The sequence below is a fragment of the Balaenoptera physalus genome (genome assembly GCF_965194825.1).
Source record: "Balaenoptera physalus genome assembly, chromosome: 19".
Classification (NCBI taxonomy): domain Eukaryota; kingdom Metazoa; phylum Chordata; class Mammalia; order Artiodactyla; family Balaenopteridae; genus Balaenoptera; species Balaenoptera physalus.
In genome coordinates this window covers 63,340,435-63,356,992 of record NC_138900.1, presented here as the reverse complement: position 1 = coordinate 63,356,992, position 16,558 = coordinate 63,340,435, and the positions used below count along the sequence as shown (strand labels likewise).

The following is a 16,558-nucleotide window of genomic DNA, read 5'->3' as shown; positions in this document are numbered from 1 at the left end:
ACCTGCCAACGGGCTGGCTGGGGACCAAGGGCACGGCTAACGAGGTCTTGGACCTCAGAGACGACCACTATGCGATCGTGAATAACCACGTGTTTAATGCTTCACAGGACAAACTTGTTCTTTGCTACGAAATTCATCACGAACTTGAATCGCTGTAACTGTCAAGTCTATAATACAATTTAAGCCCCAGGCGACAAGAGCACTCGTGTCCAATAATTTAGCTTAGTGAAGTTTGTGCAAAGTCACAAACCTTTTCATACGTTCACGATCTCCAGAATTTAACTACTGAAGTGTAGCACAGCTCTCTACCCCTTTGCAATCAGCAGAGAGAAACGGCTAAAACAATCATGGCTGAACCATGTTCTACGCTGAAAAGAATATCTGTTCTCACCTGGGCCACCTGCCCGGGTCCTGGAGTGGCTGACCCATCCACCTTGGGACGAGAGCCGGCAGAGGCTCCATGGTTTCTGAAGACCATCCCAGGGCAGGGAGCCAGGCCGAAGGCCACGATGGAATCTTCTGGAGAGAGCACAGCATCCCCATCCAGCCCACGTCCACCTGTACCCACCACTACCTCGCAGCGGTAACGCATCTTCCCTCGTGCAAAGCCCGGGCCCGGCCTGCCGGTGTGACCCTGCCACAGGCCAGAGAGCACAGTTCAACTCTGGTTCACTCTAGAAGCTCCTTTGGGTACATAACCCCATCCCCGACCCCTCCGGAAAATTATCCTTTTCCAAGCCGGGGACGTTGGCTTCAGCAAAGGTGACTTAGAGTTTGCTGTTCTTCTGAAACTGGGCCACCAAGCTGAGGACCTGCTCGGAAGCTTTGATGCTCTTGGAGCTGAGGTAGGTGGCCCTGTTGGTGGCCGTGTCCTCCAGGAAGTAGCGGTAATTGACCATGAGGCCACATGAGCCCGTGATGCCCTTGAGGCTGACGTCGGCCATCCAGTTGATGCGCCACATCACGGCCCCGTTCTGCAAGTGGAAGTTGGCCACGGGGTTCAGGGCGTAGCCCCGGTGCTTCTCCCCGTACAGGTACCAGGCGCAGAGCCGCATCAGGGGGGCCTGAAGCGCCCGGACCAGCTGCTCAGATTGGACCCACTCGCTGCTGCTGAGAAAGGTCTTGAGGGTCTCATTCACGGGACCGCCCGTGATCTCGGAGATTTCTTTACACTCGGAATCTGTCAACAGTTCATTCCTCCCGTGATCCTTTGCTTTTGACTTCAGCAGCCCCAGAAGCCACTTGGTGAACCCGGGGATAGGGGACAGACTTGCAAACGTCCCCAGGTGAGGAAACTCCTTCTGCAGGGCATGGTTGGGGTGGGGAAAGGAAGGTGGAGAAAACACACACACACAACACAATTCAGCAGGTGAGTCACGGATTCACAAACACCTCCTTTCTCGCTTACATATCATTAACCTCCGTGTGCTGCTGTGGGGTTTACAAAGTGATATTTGATGCGCATGAATCTTCTTCTTTCAAGGAACAGTTATTAAGGATCTGATGTGTGTCAGGTCCTGGAGGCATCCTGAGTCCCCAGGACAAGCCTTTACTGTGGGGTCTCCATCTGCACCACTATCCACGCCGGCAAGTTGGGGGACCTGCCTGAAATCGGAGGGGTGGGCTGCTACGATGCGGGGTGCCGTCTTCTGACTACAGGTCTTGTCTTTCTAGCCCACCAGGCCCCTCCCACGGACTTTGCTGCCGCCACAGAACCTGGTTTGGTGCTTGGCACACAAGTACCCAGTGACTGTTTGCTGTTTGTTGAATGAATGAATAACTGATCGCCCAACTACAGCACAAGTGGGTGCAGAGGATGGGATAGAAGTTACGTCTCCAGATCAGATAACACAGTTCAATCATTGTTGTTCAAATTACAGAGAGATCTCAATGATCACTTCAAAGAACCCAGTATTTTCCAGTTAAAAATGTAATATATGCTCACTACAGAAAAATTTTTTTTTAATTTAGGACGGAAGCAAAGAAACCACCATACTCTCCAGGTTTGACAGAGTATAACTCCTGGTCCTTCTCTAGGCAATTTTTGCAAGGGCGAGACAGTTATTTTACATCCTGCTTTGTGGATTTATATCATGAGCGCTTTCTCATTGTCACTCAAAATTCAGAACCGTAACTTGTATCGACAGAATAATATTAAAAGATAAGACGATCCCATGCCTTTCCTAACCCTGTTCTTTTCACTGGGCATTTAAGGTGCCTCTTTCATAAACCTCCACGAACACCTCTGTGTAGGAAGGGCTGCCCTTCCCTCCAGATTTCTCGGGTGACTTTCCGGCTCCCAGCCCAGTCGTGGAGAAGAGGTCAGCGGCAGGATGGCTCCTGGGATGCCTGATTCCGGAACAGACTCTGCTGTATCACCCAGACCCCGGATTCTGCTCCTCCTCTGACTGCCTTTCTGACCCTCATACCAGCCCTGCTACCCACCCGCCCTCGCCCCATTCATTAGCACCTTCAGCAAAGAAGCAGGAAATAAGAAGAAACTCAGGGTAATCAGATGTGCTTCTTATCGCCTCTGGGGAAAAAGTGGCAGGGAGTGATTCTAACGAAGCTGATACCCAACTGAATCCCAAGTTCTCAGACTTAAAACTATGAATTTAACACGAAGCACGCAAATATTTAAATTCCACCCTATCTGTCATTCTCTGAGGAAGAGCTTCTGCAGCAGCTGTCTGTGCGGAAACCACCAGAAGCACAGAGTGCTGCTCTCAGAGCCCATCAGTCGTGACCTAATTATTTTACCTAAAAATTGGATTCTGCACATTACAGTTCACTCCAGCCCCTCATGAGATAGCTTTAAAAAGCCCAAACCCAGAGTGGACCTGAACACTTCTGTGTGTTTCCCAGGGCAACCAAGAAAAGGCAATTATAAAAAAAACCAAGTGCCAGTGCATTTACCCTCCAGCTGCCTGGTCGAACCTTGACGCTCCCTCCCGGGCCGCGAGTGGGCGAGGGTGGGTAGGGAGGTTGGCACGGCCAGGACTGGACAGTGGGAGCGAGGGGGGCCCTGCTGGCGACTATGCCGGGACAGCGCGTGCCCATCAGGAGCCGCCCCGCCAGCCAGGGGGCAGGGTCCCCTGCAGAAGCCGCCGCCCCCAGGACGCATCTGGATGTGTGGCCCGTGAGAAGCTAGCTTTGAGGGCCTTTTCCTCAGCACTGCTTCCACCCCCTGACGAGTCTCGGGGCTCGTAGGAAGTGCCAAGGGGCACCTGGCACTTTTCCACCCCTCCTGCTCGCTCCGGCCCAAAGCTTCACCCTGTCCCCAGAGATGAGAGCAGAACTGCTCGGCCACCCCAAGGCGGGGACACGGACAGCGGTGCGGCGGGATCAGGGTCGAGCCTCGCTCACCTGCAGCTCCTTCACCACCCGCTTGATGAGGAAGGTGCCCAGCTCCACGCCCTGCAGCCCCTGCTGGGTCAGGCTCAGCGAGTATAAGATGGCTGTGGTGATCTTGTCCCGCTCCTCTGTCTCCGACGTGGGACTCTCCTTCACTATGATGGTCTGGAAAACATAAAGGACACAGATGGGCAGCCGTGGATGCACCCGCCCCGCCCTCACCCCTCCTGGGGGTCCCTCGACCCAAGGACCAGCCTCTAGAGGCAAGCACCCCGTTCTGAGACGTCTCTGGAGGCGGCGGTGGTCTCACAACTTCCCTGGCTGTTTGCTCAATGTTGTATCATTTCTATCACTTTGAAATTCTCCCACAAGCTTCGCTGAATCACAACTGATGTCCCCTAGGTCTCTCTCAGGGGAGGTCTCTCTCTCTGTGCAATCTGCTGCCCTCTGACACCCATAGACAGCATGCCAGCCCTCTGCCAAGGCCAAGGGCCCCACTTCCTGCGGCTCCTGTGCGCAGGCTGCCCGCTGCGTCCTGCAGGCTTCCCTCCGCCCCTCTGAACCCTAGTTGTTTACATTTCCCAATAAGGCGGACGCAGTCCTACGTAAGTTTTCTTTCAGGAGATGTACCTTTTTATGCTTTTCCTATGTACCTTTTTTGTTTTCTGCCACGTCCTTATATTTCCACAGTGAAACCACATGCCCGCACAGACACGTACGAGAAGCGATCTAAGAATCATGACTCGTACTGGGAAGTCCCTTAGCCAAGTCCGACTTGATTGGCTCTGAGATGTGAGAGTGGGGCGTTCTGAGCTTTAACACCCTGAGGGCCACTGGACAATAGTGGTGGAGACCTTGCGGTTGGCTTGGACACAGGCCCGCCAGCCTGCTTCTGAAGGACACGCTTGCGCTGCTCTAAACTCCTACCAGCTACCCTGGATGCCTGAAGTAGGGGAGTCTGGCCCAGAGTCCAGGCTGAGGTCTGGAGCCCACAGACTTTCTTAAATTGCCAACGGGGTGCGTGGGTCTGCGCGTAGCCCCCTGGGGAAAACATCCTCAGCTCTCATCCCCTTCAGACGCTTGGAGGGTCTTTTCTGTGACTCCTGGGAAGCCATGAACCGTCACCATAAGGAAAGTGGGGCGGATGGTGACGCAGAGGCCGTGACATCCGGGGCCCCGCCAGCCTCTCCTGCAGCCGCAGCTGACGGAGGAGCTCTCCTCCCATCATTCCTCGTCCTCATCTTGTTAAATCGCCTCCTTTGTTTTTCAAGAAGTCTGTAGGTTATCTTGTGGCTCTGGACTCAAAAGTCTCCAGCAAATCTTTTTTTTTAAGTTTTAAAAAAAAAAAAAAAACCCCAAACAAACGAACTTTTCTTTGATTGTATGAATGAGATACGCATAATGTCAAAGAGGCAAGAAATAAATGCATGAAGAAGAAATCACAAACCACTCCAGAACTCAACACCCAGTCCTACTGTTAACGTTTTGGGGAGCGCCTTTCCAGGTCGGTCTCACCGGCCCCAGGCAGGCACACACATAAATACACGTGCATACAAAACCACGGACACACGCGGTCTCTCATGTGTCTGTCCGGATGCGCGAGTCTCCTCACACGGAAGGCACCTGCCCTCAGGGCTGGGACCCCGGTCCCCCACCGTCCCCACTTCTTCCATCATCCTGGGCGGATCTCTGCGGTCCCCTCCTAGCCTCAGACTCCTCATGTCTAAAAATAAGCCTGAGTCACAAGGCGCTGCGGGCAGACGGGGCAGAGCAAACGCTCAGTCGACGTAATTCATGCTACACAGAAGGTCACACCAGACAGGCCAGGCTGGAACCTGAACCTTCAGTCAACAGTAAGTCAAGGTTGACGTTCCATGTCAAAAACACACAGCTAAATCCACACTTAAGCCCACACGTGGGAGCGCGGGGTCTGTGAGGACAGGCCAGACGCACACACCATCGTTCCCTAGAGCATCCCCTCCCGGTGGACACGTTGGTTACCACTCCCACCTCCAGACCACGCTGCAGTGAGCAACCGCCCAAACTCTCAGGCCTGAGCCTCTCCTGGGATAAATTCCCGAGGGTGCAATTTTCAGGTCAAAAGGAACACACGTTTTATATTTTAATAGTTATTACCAAACTGCCCCCGGGAGGCCGTGATAACCTCTAGTGCGTGACAGTGCAGGCGCCTCCAAACAAGCATCGTGCGGGAACGTCTCCCTGCTGACGAGCCCTCCACCCTCCGATGCCAGGAGACGCTGCCCAGAGCCCACCTGAGATCTGCCATTGCCTCTCAGCCTCCTAACAGGCCACTCCGACCCCGAAGCTGCAGTGACCCAGGTGTGCCCACTTCCCCTCACCGGACCTGCTCTGCAGCCCCAGCCCCTGCCCCCCGTGGGCCTGCGGACTGAGTGTTTCAGACACTCACCAACGCCTCGAGGAGAAGCCCAGCTTGCTCCGGGGGGGAACCACCACACTGGGCAGAGAGCTGGGCCCGCATCAGGCATGCAGCACAGCCGACTTTCCAATTTCTCAACCAGCTGTCTTTTGAAACTACCCACAGGCACTTAGAGGCTGAAGCGTTGATCCCGGGGCCCCTGCACCTGTACCCCCTCCTCCATAACAGCCTGGACCACGTCTCAACCCAAGGTCCACACACCCTGGCAAAAGCTTGCCCCGTCCCATCACTGCCACACACTGCCCGTTCTCCACTCTGTGGCTGCAGATCTGGAGACTGTATTTAGCTAATGCAAAGATCCACAAAGGCCAAAAAGCAATTTATTCTCAAAAAGGGGAGAAAACTAAGTTAACAGAAAACTTAAGGCACCCTGGGCCATCTGCCCTGTCCTGAATCGACCGCGCGCAGGTACCTGGATGCTGCTGGAGATCTCACTGGTCAGGGCCACGTGCAAAATGATCAGGGGCTCCCCTGGGGTCGAGCAGTGAGAGAAGAAGTAACACCTTCTGTAGGGCCCCACGCGCCGTTTCATGTCCGCCCAGTTTTTAACGGGATGCACAGCCTCAGACCTGACGAGAACGTTATGAAGGGGCAAGACAAAAGTACAATTCACACGTTAAATAGCCGCGGGGCTGATTCCTACCCGTATTATTCACTCAAGTCAAAGCAATCCTTTAAATACAGCTTCAGCGGACTCTGCGGGAAATTCAAAGATCACCTTAGCGTGAAACAGCGCTGACTGAGAGGAGGCACGACTGGTGACCGTTTTACACACAAAACTGTGCTCTCATCCCCGCTCTTAAGACTCATTTGCCAGGCCCTGGGGGAGCAGTTATGTGGCAGATTTCAACACAGAGACTTGACCAGATGCCTGTCACCGGACATCCTACGTCTCTTGCTTCCTCTGAATCTCCGCAGTGTGAAGTCCGTGCTGCCTGAGGACACACATCGCCTGGCTGCTTCCATTTGCCCAGTGACCTCGGCCACCGCTGTTTTGTTTCAACGTGCGACGTGGCAGCATGCCACTGTCGGCCAGCCTGCATTTCACTGTGTCCGGGGGAAGGTGGGAATCACGCACTATACTGTGAATTTGGAGATTTTATCCAAGGGAGACATTTTAACAGCGGGTTGAGACAGACGTTTTTTGAGTTACTAATGCCAGTGCTTGGTCCAGTGAACCCGGGCAGCTCTGAGCATGGGGTCGTTGGGGAGACGCGGGCGTGAGGGCTTTAAATAAGAGGACGTGACCGAGACCCCAAATGCAGGTTCACTGGCAGAAAGACCAGCTTCCACCTGTGCCCTTTCCTCCTCCGTGGTCTCGGCATCACCTGCTAGGACAGCCACCGTTGTGGATCCTGTGTTTGGGTTTTATCAGGCTTGGAACAAAATGTACACGGGAATGGAGACTGGCTTTCAGCTGAAACGTAAGAAAAGCAGAAACGTCATAAATACTTACTCACTGATTTTCTGCAGCACTTCGCACGGTGAATGCCAGGTGACCCGCTCCAGGTTCAGGAACCCGGAAGAAAACCATTCCGAGAACATGCTTTTCAGCACCCCGTTCATTTCCTGAAATGGAGAAGGGGGAGCGCTGGCCTTCCGAGGGAAAGACGTCCAGCCCATCCCCGCATCGCTGCCGCACCGGGAATTCGACTCCGAAACCTGATACAAACGAGGAGCGGGCAGGATGGGCCTGTCCTGAGGCAGCCCGACCGGGCTCCGCTCTCGGCCACGGCAGACCGAGCTCAGCTCCACTTCTTCCTTCCCTCCTTCCACCCGTAAGACACCTGGGCTCCATGTGAACTAAGCTGCCCAAATCAAATAACGTGCGCCGATGCATTCGCCGCCATGAACACAGCCACACACGTGATGTTAAGCTGACGCTGAACGGCGTCTCGTGCAGGAAACTCCAACACCCTCTCAGGAACATTCTCTGGTTCATCAAAAACACCCTTTCTTGTTTCCCAAGAGAAACGAGCACTGGGTCCCGCGCCCCACATTTCGACAGCTCTAAGGTGTGTGTTTTCCTATTTTAACATCTTGGTGGTCAGGACGCCTTGTTCAAATGATGGCGGGTCACGGTTTAATCGGCAGCATTTTTTCCTCCCTGAGTGGGCCGTAGAATAATAGTGTGTCGGGCAATCCATGCATTTAGAATTGATGACATTATTCTAATTTCACTTACTTATATTTATTTTACTTCCAAAAATGATTTGAGTCAACTTTACCATCAGAGATACATTCGCACTGAAACTTTTCAAGCAAGAACAGAACAAGAGGTGAGTAAGGAGAGGAGAGGATGCAGGGGCAGAACCATCCCAGTTTAGTCTGTGGTGACTGCTGACCATGTAACAGTGGTAAGCTTCGTGACAGCCAGAGCGGAGGGGATGTCCAGGGCAAGAGACAAGGCTGTTGTTCCTCAATGGCTGCGTCCCTTTTCCCCAAATCAACAGAAGCTTCACTTTTTAGCTGGGCACATGACTGTTCAGAATAAAGTTTGCACTGCTGCTAGGGGTAGTCATGTGACTGAGTTCTGGCTTCTCAGATGTAAGCAGAGGTATCCTGCAGCAGCTTCTGGGAACCCTGAAAGATGGCAGGAGCAGCAAAGGGCTGCTCTTTTTCTTTGTCTTTCCCACCGCAGGGAAGAGATGTCCTTCCATCTTTTTCTTTGTCCTTCCCACTGCAGGGTGGAACGCGATGTGATGGCTAGAGCTGGAGCAGCCATCTTGGACCATGAGGTAACTTTGGGGATGAGTTTTTCAGGGAAGAGCAACAAACAGAAGTCTGGGTCAACTGAGGGCAACACAGAGCAGGATCAGCCCTGGGCTGCCTACCTCCAGACTTCTTCATGAAAGACAAACTTCTCTTATTCAAACCACTGTTGCTTTGAGTCTCTGTTATTTATAGATGAACTATATACTAACAGATACACTGCATATTATTGAATAACAGCAAACATCTCAGTATGCCTGGTACAGAACTGACCTTATGAATCCCTGTATAAGAATCACAAAGACCATGATGGATAACACCTGTAAAACTGTACACAAGCTATAATACTGTTATAGGGCCATTTCACATTTTAATCCCTGGTAAAAGGTCAAAGGACTCAGAACCTTGTCACTTGAGGGTAAGCTGCAGGCATGGGGATGGTGGCTCAGAAAGGGTTTCAGAATGAAGCGATGCCCATCTTTCAACACTGAAGGCCTAGGGCACGAAAGAGGCCCCATGGGGGTGAGGAGAGGGGGTAAGTCTAGGACCAACGGGGGAAGGCACAGTCAGACTCCGTGTAAAGAAGAGCTTCTGAGTAGCGAGGGCGGCCCACAGAGGTCCTCCTGGGAGACAGCGGCCCTCCCCACGGGAAGAGATGAGCACAGAGCGGGCAAGAACGCAGCGGAGGTGGTTTAGAAAGGATTTCCACGTCGACAGGCGGCTGGACCAGATGACCTCTGTAACTCCTCGTAACTCTCTATCCCACGGTCTAGTCTCCTTCACTGGCCTCTCAGCTCTGTAAGGGCAGAGGTCATTTCTGATTTAGTCCCCTGGTTCTCAAAGCCATCAGCGGGGTCTTCCGTGTGGAAGATGCTTTAACAGATTGATGGCAAATGAAAAAGAGAAGACAAACTGGACAACAGTGAGCAGGAAGTAGCAGGAAGGGAGGAGAAGGGGTGGCTCACCAGGCAACACAGAAGCGCTCCTTACAAAAGTGTCTTTCCTGCACCGACTACAGCGGTTCTCAGCCTTCCTGGGGTCCCCACACACTCTTGCACATGTGCTAAAAACTGGGGACACTCTCCCCAGAAAAATGCAAACACATTAATAAAACTCTGCACACAGTTTCCTGGGGTTCATGGACCCCTTTGAAACTCAGTTCCCAACCAGGTTCCCCAGGTTGGGAACCTCTGCACTGAAAGGTTAGGAACGGACCAGCCGAGTTCCACCTGGAACGTAGGATGTACGTGGAACTCTATGGCGTCTCCGTGACACGCACAATAGGAACAAGTTGGAAAAATCTACCTTCGGCATTCATACAGTACTAATTATGAAAGGAATGGTCTGGCTGACGGAAGCGCCTCTTCTACGCGTCCCTTCGTTCTATTCTGGGCTACTGACAGCTATGAAGTGGGACACTGGACACGAGATCCGGGAATCTAGGTTAAAGGTTACACACCTCCACCGCCCAGGGCTAACAGGACCGCAGCTGTTCAGGCTGGAATTAGGTGCCGAGGGCAGCAAGGCTACCGGATCTCAGACAGCACGAGGGAGAGGAATCGTGTGTGCGTCATGCTCAGTGATTCAGAAATCATTTATCAGCGACCCAGGACTCGAAAATACAACTGCTGGGACGACGTTCCCATCTACAAATGAGTTCATCTCTTAGCGTGGCTAAGCACAGAATTTAGGAGAACCACGAGGACCACCAGGTTAACTTCAAAACAGGACAAGACACCAGAGGAGGTTTCCAACCAACCGTGGTGCGGCTGGGCGCTGCAGTGGTGGCGTGGGGACCCTGCCTGACACGCGTTTGGTCCCTTCTCCAATGTTCCGCCCAGGCTTCCATTAAGGTTCGCACAGCTCTCACCGTCATTTCTACATTCAAATCGCCCATCGTTTCCTAAATGCCAGCTCCCTTCTGCTGCCCACAAATATCTGACGGTGCCCAGACTCTCTCCCAGAATGGGAGTCCCCTTGGCTTCACTGGGGACTGTATCTGTAAGAGACTGAACTCTTCAACCCCAAAGGGCTTTTGGAAATAACTCTGCAGAAAAACAAAAAGCCTGTAAACTGCACACACAAGAAGCACGCGCCTGCCCGCACACCGTGTACCCCGCTCAGGAGCTGGACACACAACCGCAAGTTCACAAGGCGTCTCGCTGAGGAGAGCAACTGACGGCTGGATTGGATTCACACCTCAGAGCGCAAAGCCCTCACTTCCCCGCCTCGGGAAAGAACACGCAAACCCAGACTTACGGCCACACGTCCAGGCATCATAATAAGCCTCTCAACTCACTTGGAACTTCAACAAGAGGAGAAGAGCATTTTTAACAAAAAGAACATTTGATCTTGTAAGCAAAGGGACCGTTTCTTTTCCTGGTGTGATTAAGCTGCTTTGTGGGTTTGGTATTACCCACCCCTGCCCAACACTGGATGACTGATTTATTGTTCTATTTCCTAAGATTAAAATTCGGGGTGGGGGGCAGGGGTCCTGCGACCAGAGAATTCAAGGACATTGACAAGTCCCTTTTCTACAAATTCCTTAATTATGAAAACAACTAAAATCCCTTTCTTGGGATAAATCCATTAAGATCAATTCACTTATTATAATCCAAGAAGTGCTACAAAGCGGCATCAGAGGGACGGACCATCGCAGTAGAGACCTGGGATGAATCAAGAAGTCCCAGGCTGGCCTCTAAGACACTTAGGCTTCTAACGACCTTTTAATTGACGGGCAGCGACGTCCATCCTCTCCGCAGCGGATCTGCTATCTTGAAAACCACAGCAGACATTTGACATTTGCCGGGTTGTAAAAACTTTCTACACAGCACTTGCATCTTCCCAGCAAACAGACTTGATACCGACTCTGAACTTCCTATCAGGAAGGATTAAGAGTAAGAAAAGAAACCTCACCCGATTTAAAATATCCAAGAAAAGAGATCTGCCCCTGCCTGGCCGTCTGCCTCGGGCTTCATGCTGGGCTCCACTCAAATAGAAGTGTCAGGCTTCGGGATTCTTCCATATTTCCAACAATCACAGCCCTCGGTCAGAGACCAAGATGTTGACAAACTGCCCTCATTCATAACTGTGTTTTTAGCCAAGCTCCACAGTATTTTCAGAAGAGAAGCAGGCTGCCCTTGGGCAGACTGACCACTGCCGCCTCAGCGGCAGAGCTGGTTGGCCCAGGACAGTTAAGGGACGTGGCTACGATCACCTAAAATCACGCTTCTCACCAGCATAACTGGGGCCTTCCTTCCCCACCTGGTGCGTCTTCTGCTGTACCCACTGTTCCGTATAAGATGCCCAATCAGCATCCTTCTGGGCCTCACACACGCCAGTTATTCTAAGGACGCCTTTGTGCTCACGAGATTCAGCAAACAAGAAGCTGCGAGGGGAAGCAGTGGACTGAGTCCACTCCAGGGCAATGCCCAGGCCTGAGCCCACAGCAGCTCTCGTTCACCTGACATTAGCTGGCAGCTCCAAGGTCAGCAAGGGCCAGGGGAGAAGCACACCCGTGTGACGGGGTGCCGTGTGCACAGCAAGGGGCGCTCAGGTCTGCTACTCCCCGCCTCCTGGGCGTCCTGCGGCATCCTAGGCCCCTGGGGATCTGCGGCTCCTGCGCTGAAGCTTCGAGGGCCAAACTGCTGGTGGTTTCCGACACTGGATTCCTAAAAGCGAAAAGCTCTAGCTTTTTAACCACCTCTTTAACTTGGCTGCAAAATCCAGAATGAAACAGAAATGGAATCAAGATGGACCACACACATTAAGTGATTCTGGTGATTAATTACAATATCAGATCCCAGTGACGATTTCTATGGGTTAAAAAAAAAATCAACTCCGAATGTTTTGAATGATAGGGGTAAAAAAACATTCACGTAGCCACAGAGAGCAAAGGGGAAGGGGAGCAACAGATTTAGCTACTAACGGTTAGAGGCACTCGGGCTAAGGGCGGGATTTCCAGGTAGAGAAACGCAAGAGGTGTGATGGAGCCACCTGAAAAGGCTTCTGCACCCGGCGCGTCCAGACCACGCGCAGAGGCCAAGGTCAGGCTAGGGTCACTCACCCTCTGCTTGAGAAATATCTTGATTCCACGTGACTTTTTGCCTTTCGGTTGGTGATGTTTTTCCCTCATGTGTGTGGACGGCCTTGGTTAAAAAGCAAAGGAACCCTGAACGTCTGAGGACACGGTGTTGCTGGCAGCTCTGGGTCTCCCTGGGCCCAGCTCCCCTCCCACAAGCCAAGTCTCAAGGTCACGGCTTTGAGCTTTGATGATGTCTTCTCAACCTCATGATAACCAAGAGTTTTCTCTTGTATGTGTGGAAGAGTAAGGAAACGAGTCCAGTTATGTCTCACAGAATCGGATGCGACATCATGAATCCCCCAGGACAAGGGCGGTCCCAACGTCTGGTAGGATGTCTCTCTCTCTCGGCCGCACGGAAACCTTCCCTGGCCTCCAGGTTCCGTTCCAGGCTCAGACCTCTGAATGGAGCAGACTGACCTCAGGACGAATGGGAGTGGTTAGCTGCCGACTTCGCCGGATGGCAGGGCACCCGGGAGTCTATCTCACGCTTCATTCATCATTTTGCTATGCAAGACGAAGGTCCCAGTTTTCAAGGAGCTGATCATCCAGTTGCGGGGGAAAAATACATTTCAAACAACAGATTCTGTGGTTAATGTATCAAATCCAACCGAGTGGTACAGACAATTACGTATCTATGAAGCTCAGAACTGGGTGAGGCCGCCCTGAGCTGGAGCGGCTGGAAAAGCCTAGCAAACGAGCTGCGAGTGGAGGTGGCTATTTTTCTAACAGGAATCACGCAGGGGTGCGGGTTCAGGAACTTTCCATCCAGGAGCCAGCTTGGCTGGAGAGCAGGGTCCGTGGAGGGGAGCGAGTAATGCTGGGGGAGTGGGAACGTGCAGGATGGCTGGTGGGCAGCAAAAATGCCAAAGGAAAGACACCGAATGCCATCCTCCTGGCCACAGAAGGTTTGATGATTTTTCGACAGAAGAGCAGAGACTGACCTGATGCTTCAGAAAAAGGTGGGTGCTGAGGTTGCTGATAAGACGGAAGCTTACACAAAGTCTTGGAAAGATAAACACAGTCACAACCAGAGAATATTAAACTCCTGACTCAGTGAAACTAAATAAAACAAAGCCATTCATCAACTGGGTTGTTTTACCTTCCCTTCAGTTTTATAGAAAAAAGCAAATCTAAAAGAATAAGCCCATTTTCGATCTAGTTAGGTTGTCAACTAAGAGAGTTGCTGTGCCATGATGAAGTACACACCGTGGAGTCGTGGAGACAGGTCTTGGGTGGAGGCGCTCTTACCAGCTCTGTGCTCTGGGCGCTGCACTGGGCCTCGACAAGCTTTAATCACCTCATCTGTCAAACAGTCACCACTTCTTGCTGAGGATGAAATGAGCAAGTGCATGAAAGGCACTCACACATATGGTGCCCGCCCCTAACTCTTCCCATACTAGAAGGGAAGCCTCTGGACCAAGTGACCTTGGAGCCTGAGCACGCCTGGTACCATACAGACAGCCAATGAATGGCTGAATGGATGGGTGGAGAGTTTCACTTTGGGACAGGTCACCTACCCAAAAGACATCCTACCTTGGATTAGGTAGACAGACATCCTAGCTAATTCTCAAGCCTCCTATGCAATGAGAATTAAGTTTCAGAAGGCTTTCAGGAGCACTGGTCTCTGCTTTAAGGAGAAAAAAAAAAAAGTTCTGCTTGGATTGCAGACTAAACCCAAGCCTCTCTTGGGAGGAACCAGATGGGTATGCACACAGTGTGTGGAACACAAGGTCTCAGCCATTCAGATGAGGATTTAGTTGGGAACATGGTCAATTCAACACACTGGGATTCCAGGACTGACTTGGTGCCAATGCAATAAACAACTGAGGTTCTCAGCCTGTGACTCTTATAGCTGAAGGTTCACTGGCCCTAGGTAATACTTAGCATTGTAGATTAGCCAGCTATTATGAGCAATCAAATCATAGCTACTATTATGATCCTGAGATTAACCCTATCCTAACTACACACAATTTTATGCGTCTAGGGCTACATAGCCAAGAAAGATAAGAAGGTTTCTGATAAACACCATAACTCACATAACATGATGAGGATATAAAGTGTAGAGCAAAGAACCTAGGAAATTTGGATTTGGGTGGATAATCAGAGACATACTTATTTGCTTTGAGGGCCTGGTCAAGTCATGTGACCTCACGTGACTTGATTCCTTTACTGTAAAAGGAGACATGCTTATCACCTCCCCAAGTGTGAGGCAATGAACGCAAAAACCATTATGCCAGTGTTAAGAGTTCTTAAACGAATCAGGACATAATCGTTCAACTGTTCAATTCTTTTTAAAGCCAACTGCACCTACTAAAGTTCTGAATGCCAGAACATTTACAGCATTTTTGGTTTACTAAAAGAGCAAGTTAGTGGTCCCACCATATTTAACATCAATAGTAATAAAAGGACTATATTCAACTATCAGCCACCTTTCAAGTCATCATTATTTAAATCTTAAACTATTTATTCGCATCTAACCTGAGCTCACTGTGCTAAACGCCTGATTTCCTCAAGAAGTCAACTTAGAACCCTATTTTTAGGGCTGAACTCAGGCAGGTGAAAATGCCCTGGTCAAAGTTATGAGGCAGAGAGAAAATAGAAGGCATCCAGGCCCCTAGACGGTGGCAACCTCGAGTTCTCGTCACCTCTGTACGTTTCACAGGACTTTTTAGGACAAGGGCTTACACAGTGGGCACTGCGACTAACTTTTACTGACCCCATCCAGGTCTTCCGAAAGGTACCGGATGCTCGGTCCGGTCCGCATCCAAGTGTGTCACACGGACGACACCTCTCAGGTAAAAGAATAAAGAAGAGACTGTATGGCGCACACTCAGCAGGAACGAGGCGTGACAGTCACCTTCAAAGTCAGCGAGGGCCGAGTTTCTATAAGACTGGAGCGAGGTGAGCCTAGAGGGAGGCGAGGGCTGGGAAAGCGTGGGAAGGAAGGGGACAGGGTTCGGGGGCTCTGACTCGGGCGAAGTGTGCGCGGCGCCAGGCAGGGGAAGGTGGAGCGCTTGGGGCTTGAGGGGCGGGTGAGGACGCCATGGGGAGGGCCGCCAAGGGTCGGGGGCAGCCCGGGCGGGGCCTTACCCGGACGTGCGGCCCCTCCATCAGCTTGAGGGCCTGCGCCTCGAGCAGGTCGGCCCGCATCTGCACCAGGAAGCGCACGCCGCCGTCCAGCTTGCTGATGTGGTGGAAGAGGCTGCGGTAGCGCGGCACCAGCGCGTAGCGCAGCCGGTCCTCTGCCTGCAGGAGCACGGCCGCCTCCCGCGGCTGCTGGAGCAGCTGGAGCACCGCGGCGCTCTGCTCGGCCACCTGGCCGTGGTCCACGCCGAAGCCCTGCGCCAGGCGGCCCAGCAGCTCGGCGCGCTCGGCCGCCTCAGCCAGGCCGCCGTAGAAGCTCACGAAGTCCGCGCACTGGTTCTCCGCCGGCGCCGGCGTCTTCTCGCGCAGCCCGTAGGCCGGCATCGCGGGCACCGCACGGTGCAGCAGCTCGTCCATGGCCCGCTCCAGGGCGCCGGCCGCCGCCGCCCGCCCGCTCGACAGCCGGGGTCCGGGCGGCCGCGGCGGCCGCAGCGGGAGCCGCGGCCAGAGGAGGAGGAGGCGCCCAGCCGACAGACTCGGTCTGAGGACTCGCATGGCGCAAGGATACAGCTGCCTGGGGAACGCCAACGCCGCCGCCGCCGCCGCGCTTCCGGCTTCCGGCACGCGCCGGTCCGGTTGCCCGAGCCCGGGGGACGGGCGGGGCGGCGACCAATCGGAGGGCGGAGCGACGGGGGCGGGGCGGAGTGCGGCGCGAGGCCAAGTGTGGCCAAAGGTAACCCGGGCGGCGACCAATCGGAGGGCCGAGCGGCGGCGCGGGTGGCGACTTCAGGGGCGGCCTCTGACCTGTCATCTGGCCACCCGAAGTCACCGCTTCAGTCCCTCTCCTCCAGGGCCGAGCTCTCCAG

General features: G+C 52.9%; 2 protein-coding genes across 3 annotated transcripts in view; both read right to left on the bottom strand.

Annotated features, from left to right (window-relative positions):
* The window catches only part of OSGIN1 (oxidative stress induced growth inhibitor 1), a 54,091-nt gene extending 50,604 nt beyond the window's left edge, over nucleotides 1-3,487 (bottom strand). Inside the window, exon 1 of the mRNA XM_082437238.1 lies at nucleotides 3,367-3,487. The gene's annotated coding sequence lies outside the window, so the exon portion shown is untranslated. The remainder of the gene's footprint in view (nucleotides 1-3,366) is intronic.
* MLYCD (malonyl-CoA decarboxylase) lies at nucleotides 76-16,317 on the bottom strand. 2 transcript variants are annotated; one of them, XM_082437218.1, is made up of 5 exons: nucleotides 15,699-16,312; nucleotides 7,269-7,381; nucleotides 6,225-6,381; nucleotides 3,367-3,519; nucleotides 76-1,301 (listed from the first exon to the last, which is right to left on the bottom strand). In XM_082437218.1, the coding sequence occupies exons 1-5, from the start codon at nucleotides 16,245-16,247 to the stop codon at nucleotides 768-770; spliced, it is 1,506 nt and encodes a 501-aa protein (XP_082293344.1). In that variant the 5' UTR covers nucleotides 16,248-16,312; the 3' UTR covers nucleotides 76-767. The 2 variants fall into 2 exon arrangements, with proteins under 2 accessions (XP_082293344.1, XP_082293345.1); XM_082437219.1 differs by lacking the exons at nucleotides 6,225-6,381; nucleotides 7,269-7,381 and having other exon boundaries at nucleotides 15,699-16,317.
* Between the last annotated feature and the right edge of the window lie 241 nt (nucleotides 16,318-16,558).

Bases quoted from the DNA above. Each gene is read 5' to 3' on its own strand.
- MLYCD (XM_082437218.1), bottom strand. From the start codon at position 16,247: ATGCGAGTCCTCAGACCGAGTCTGTCGGCTGGGCGCCTCCTCCTCCTC. The intron at 6,382-7,268 runs GTAAGTATTTAT...CGTTCTCGTCAG, and splicing joins GTGCTGCAGAAAATCAGTGA to GTCTGAGGCTGTGCATCCCG. The intron at 3,520-6,224 runs GTACCTGCGCGC...TATGTTTTCCAG, and splicing joins AGATCTCCAGCAGCATCCAG to ACCATCATAGTGAAGGAGAG.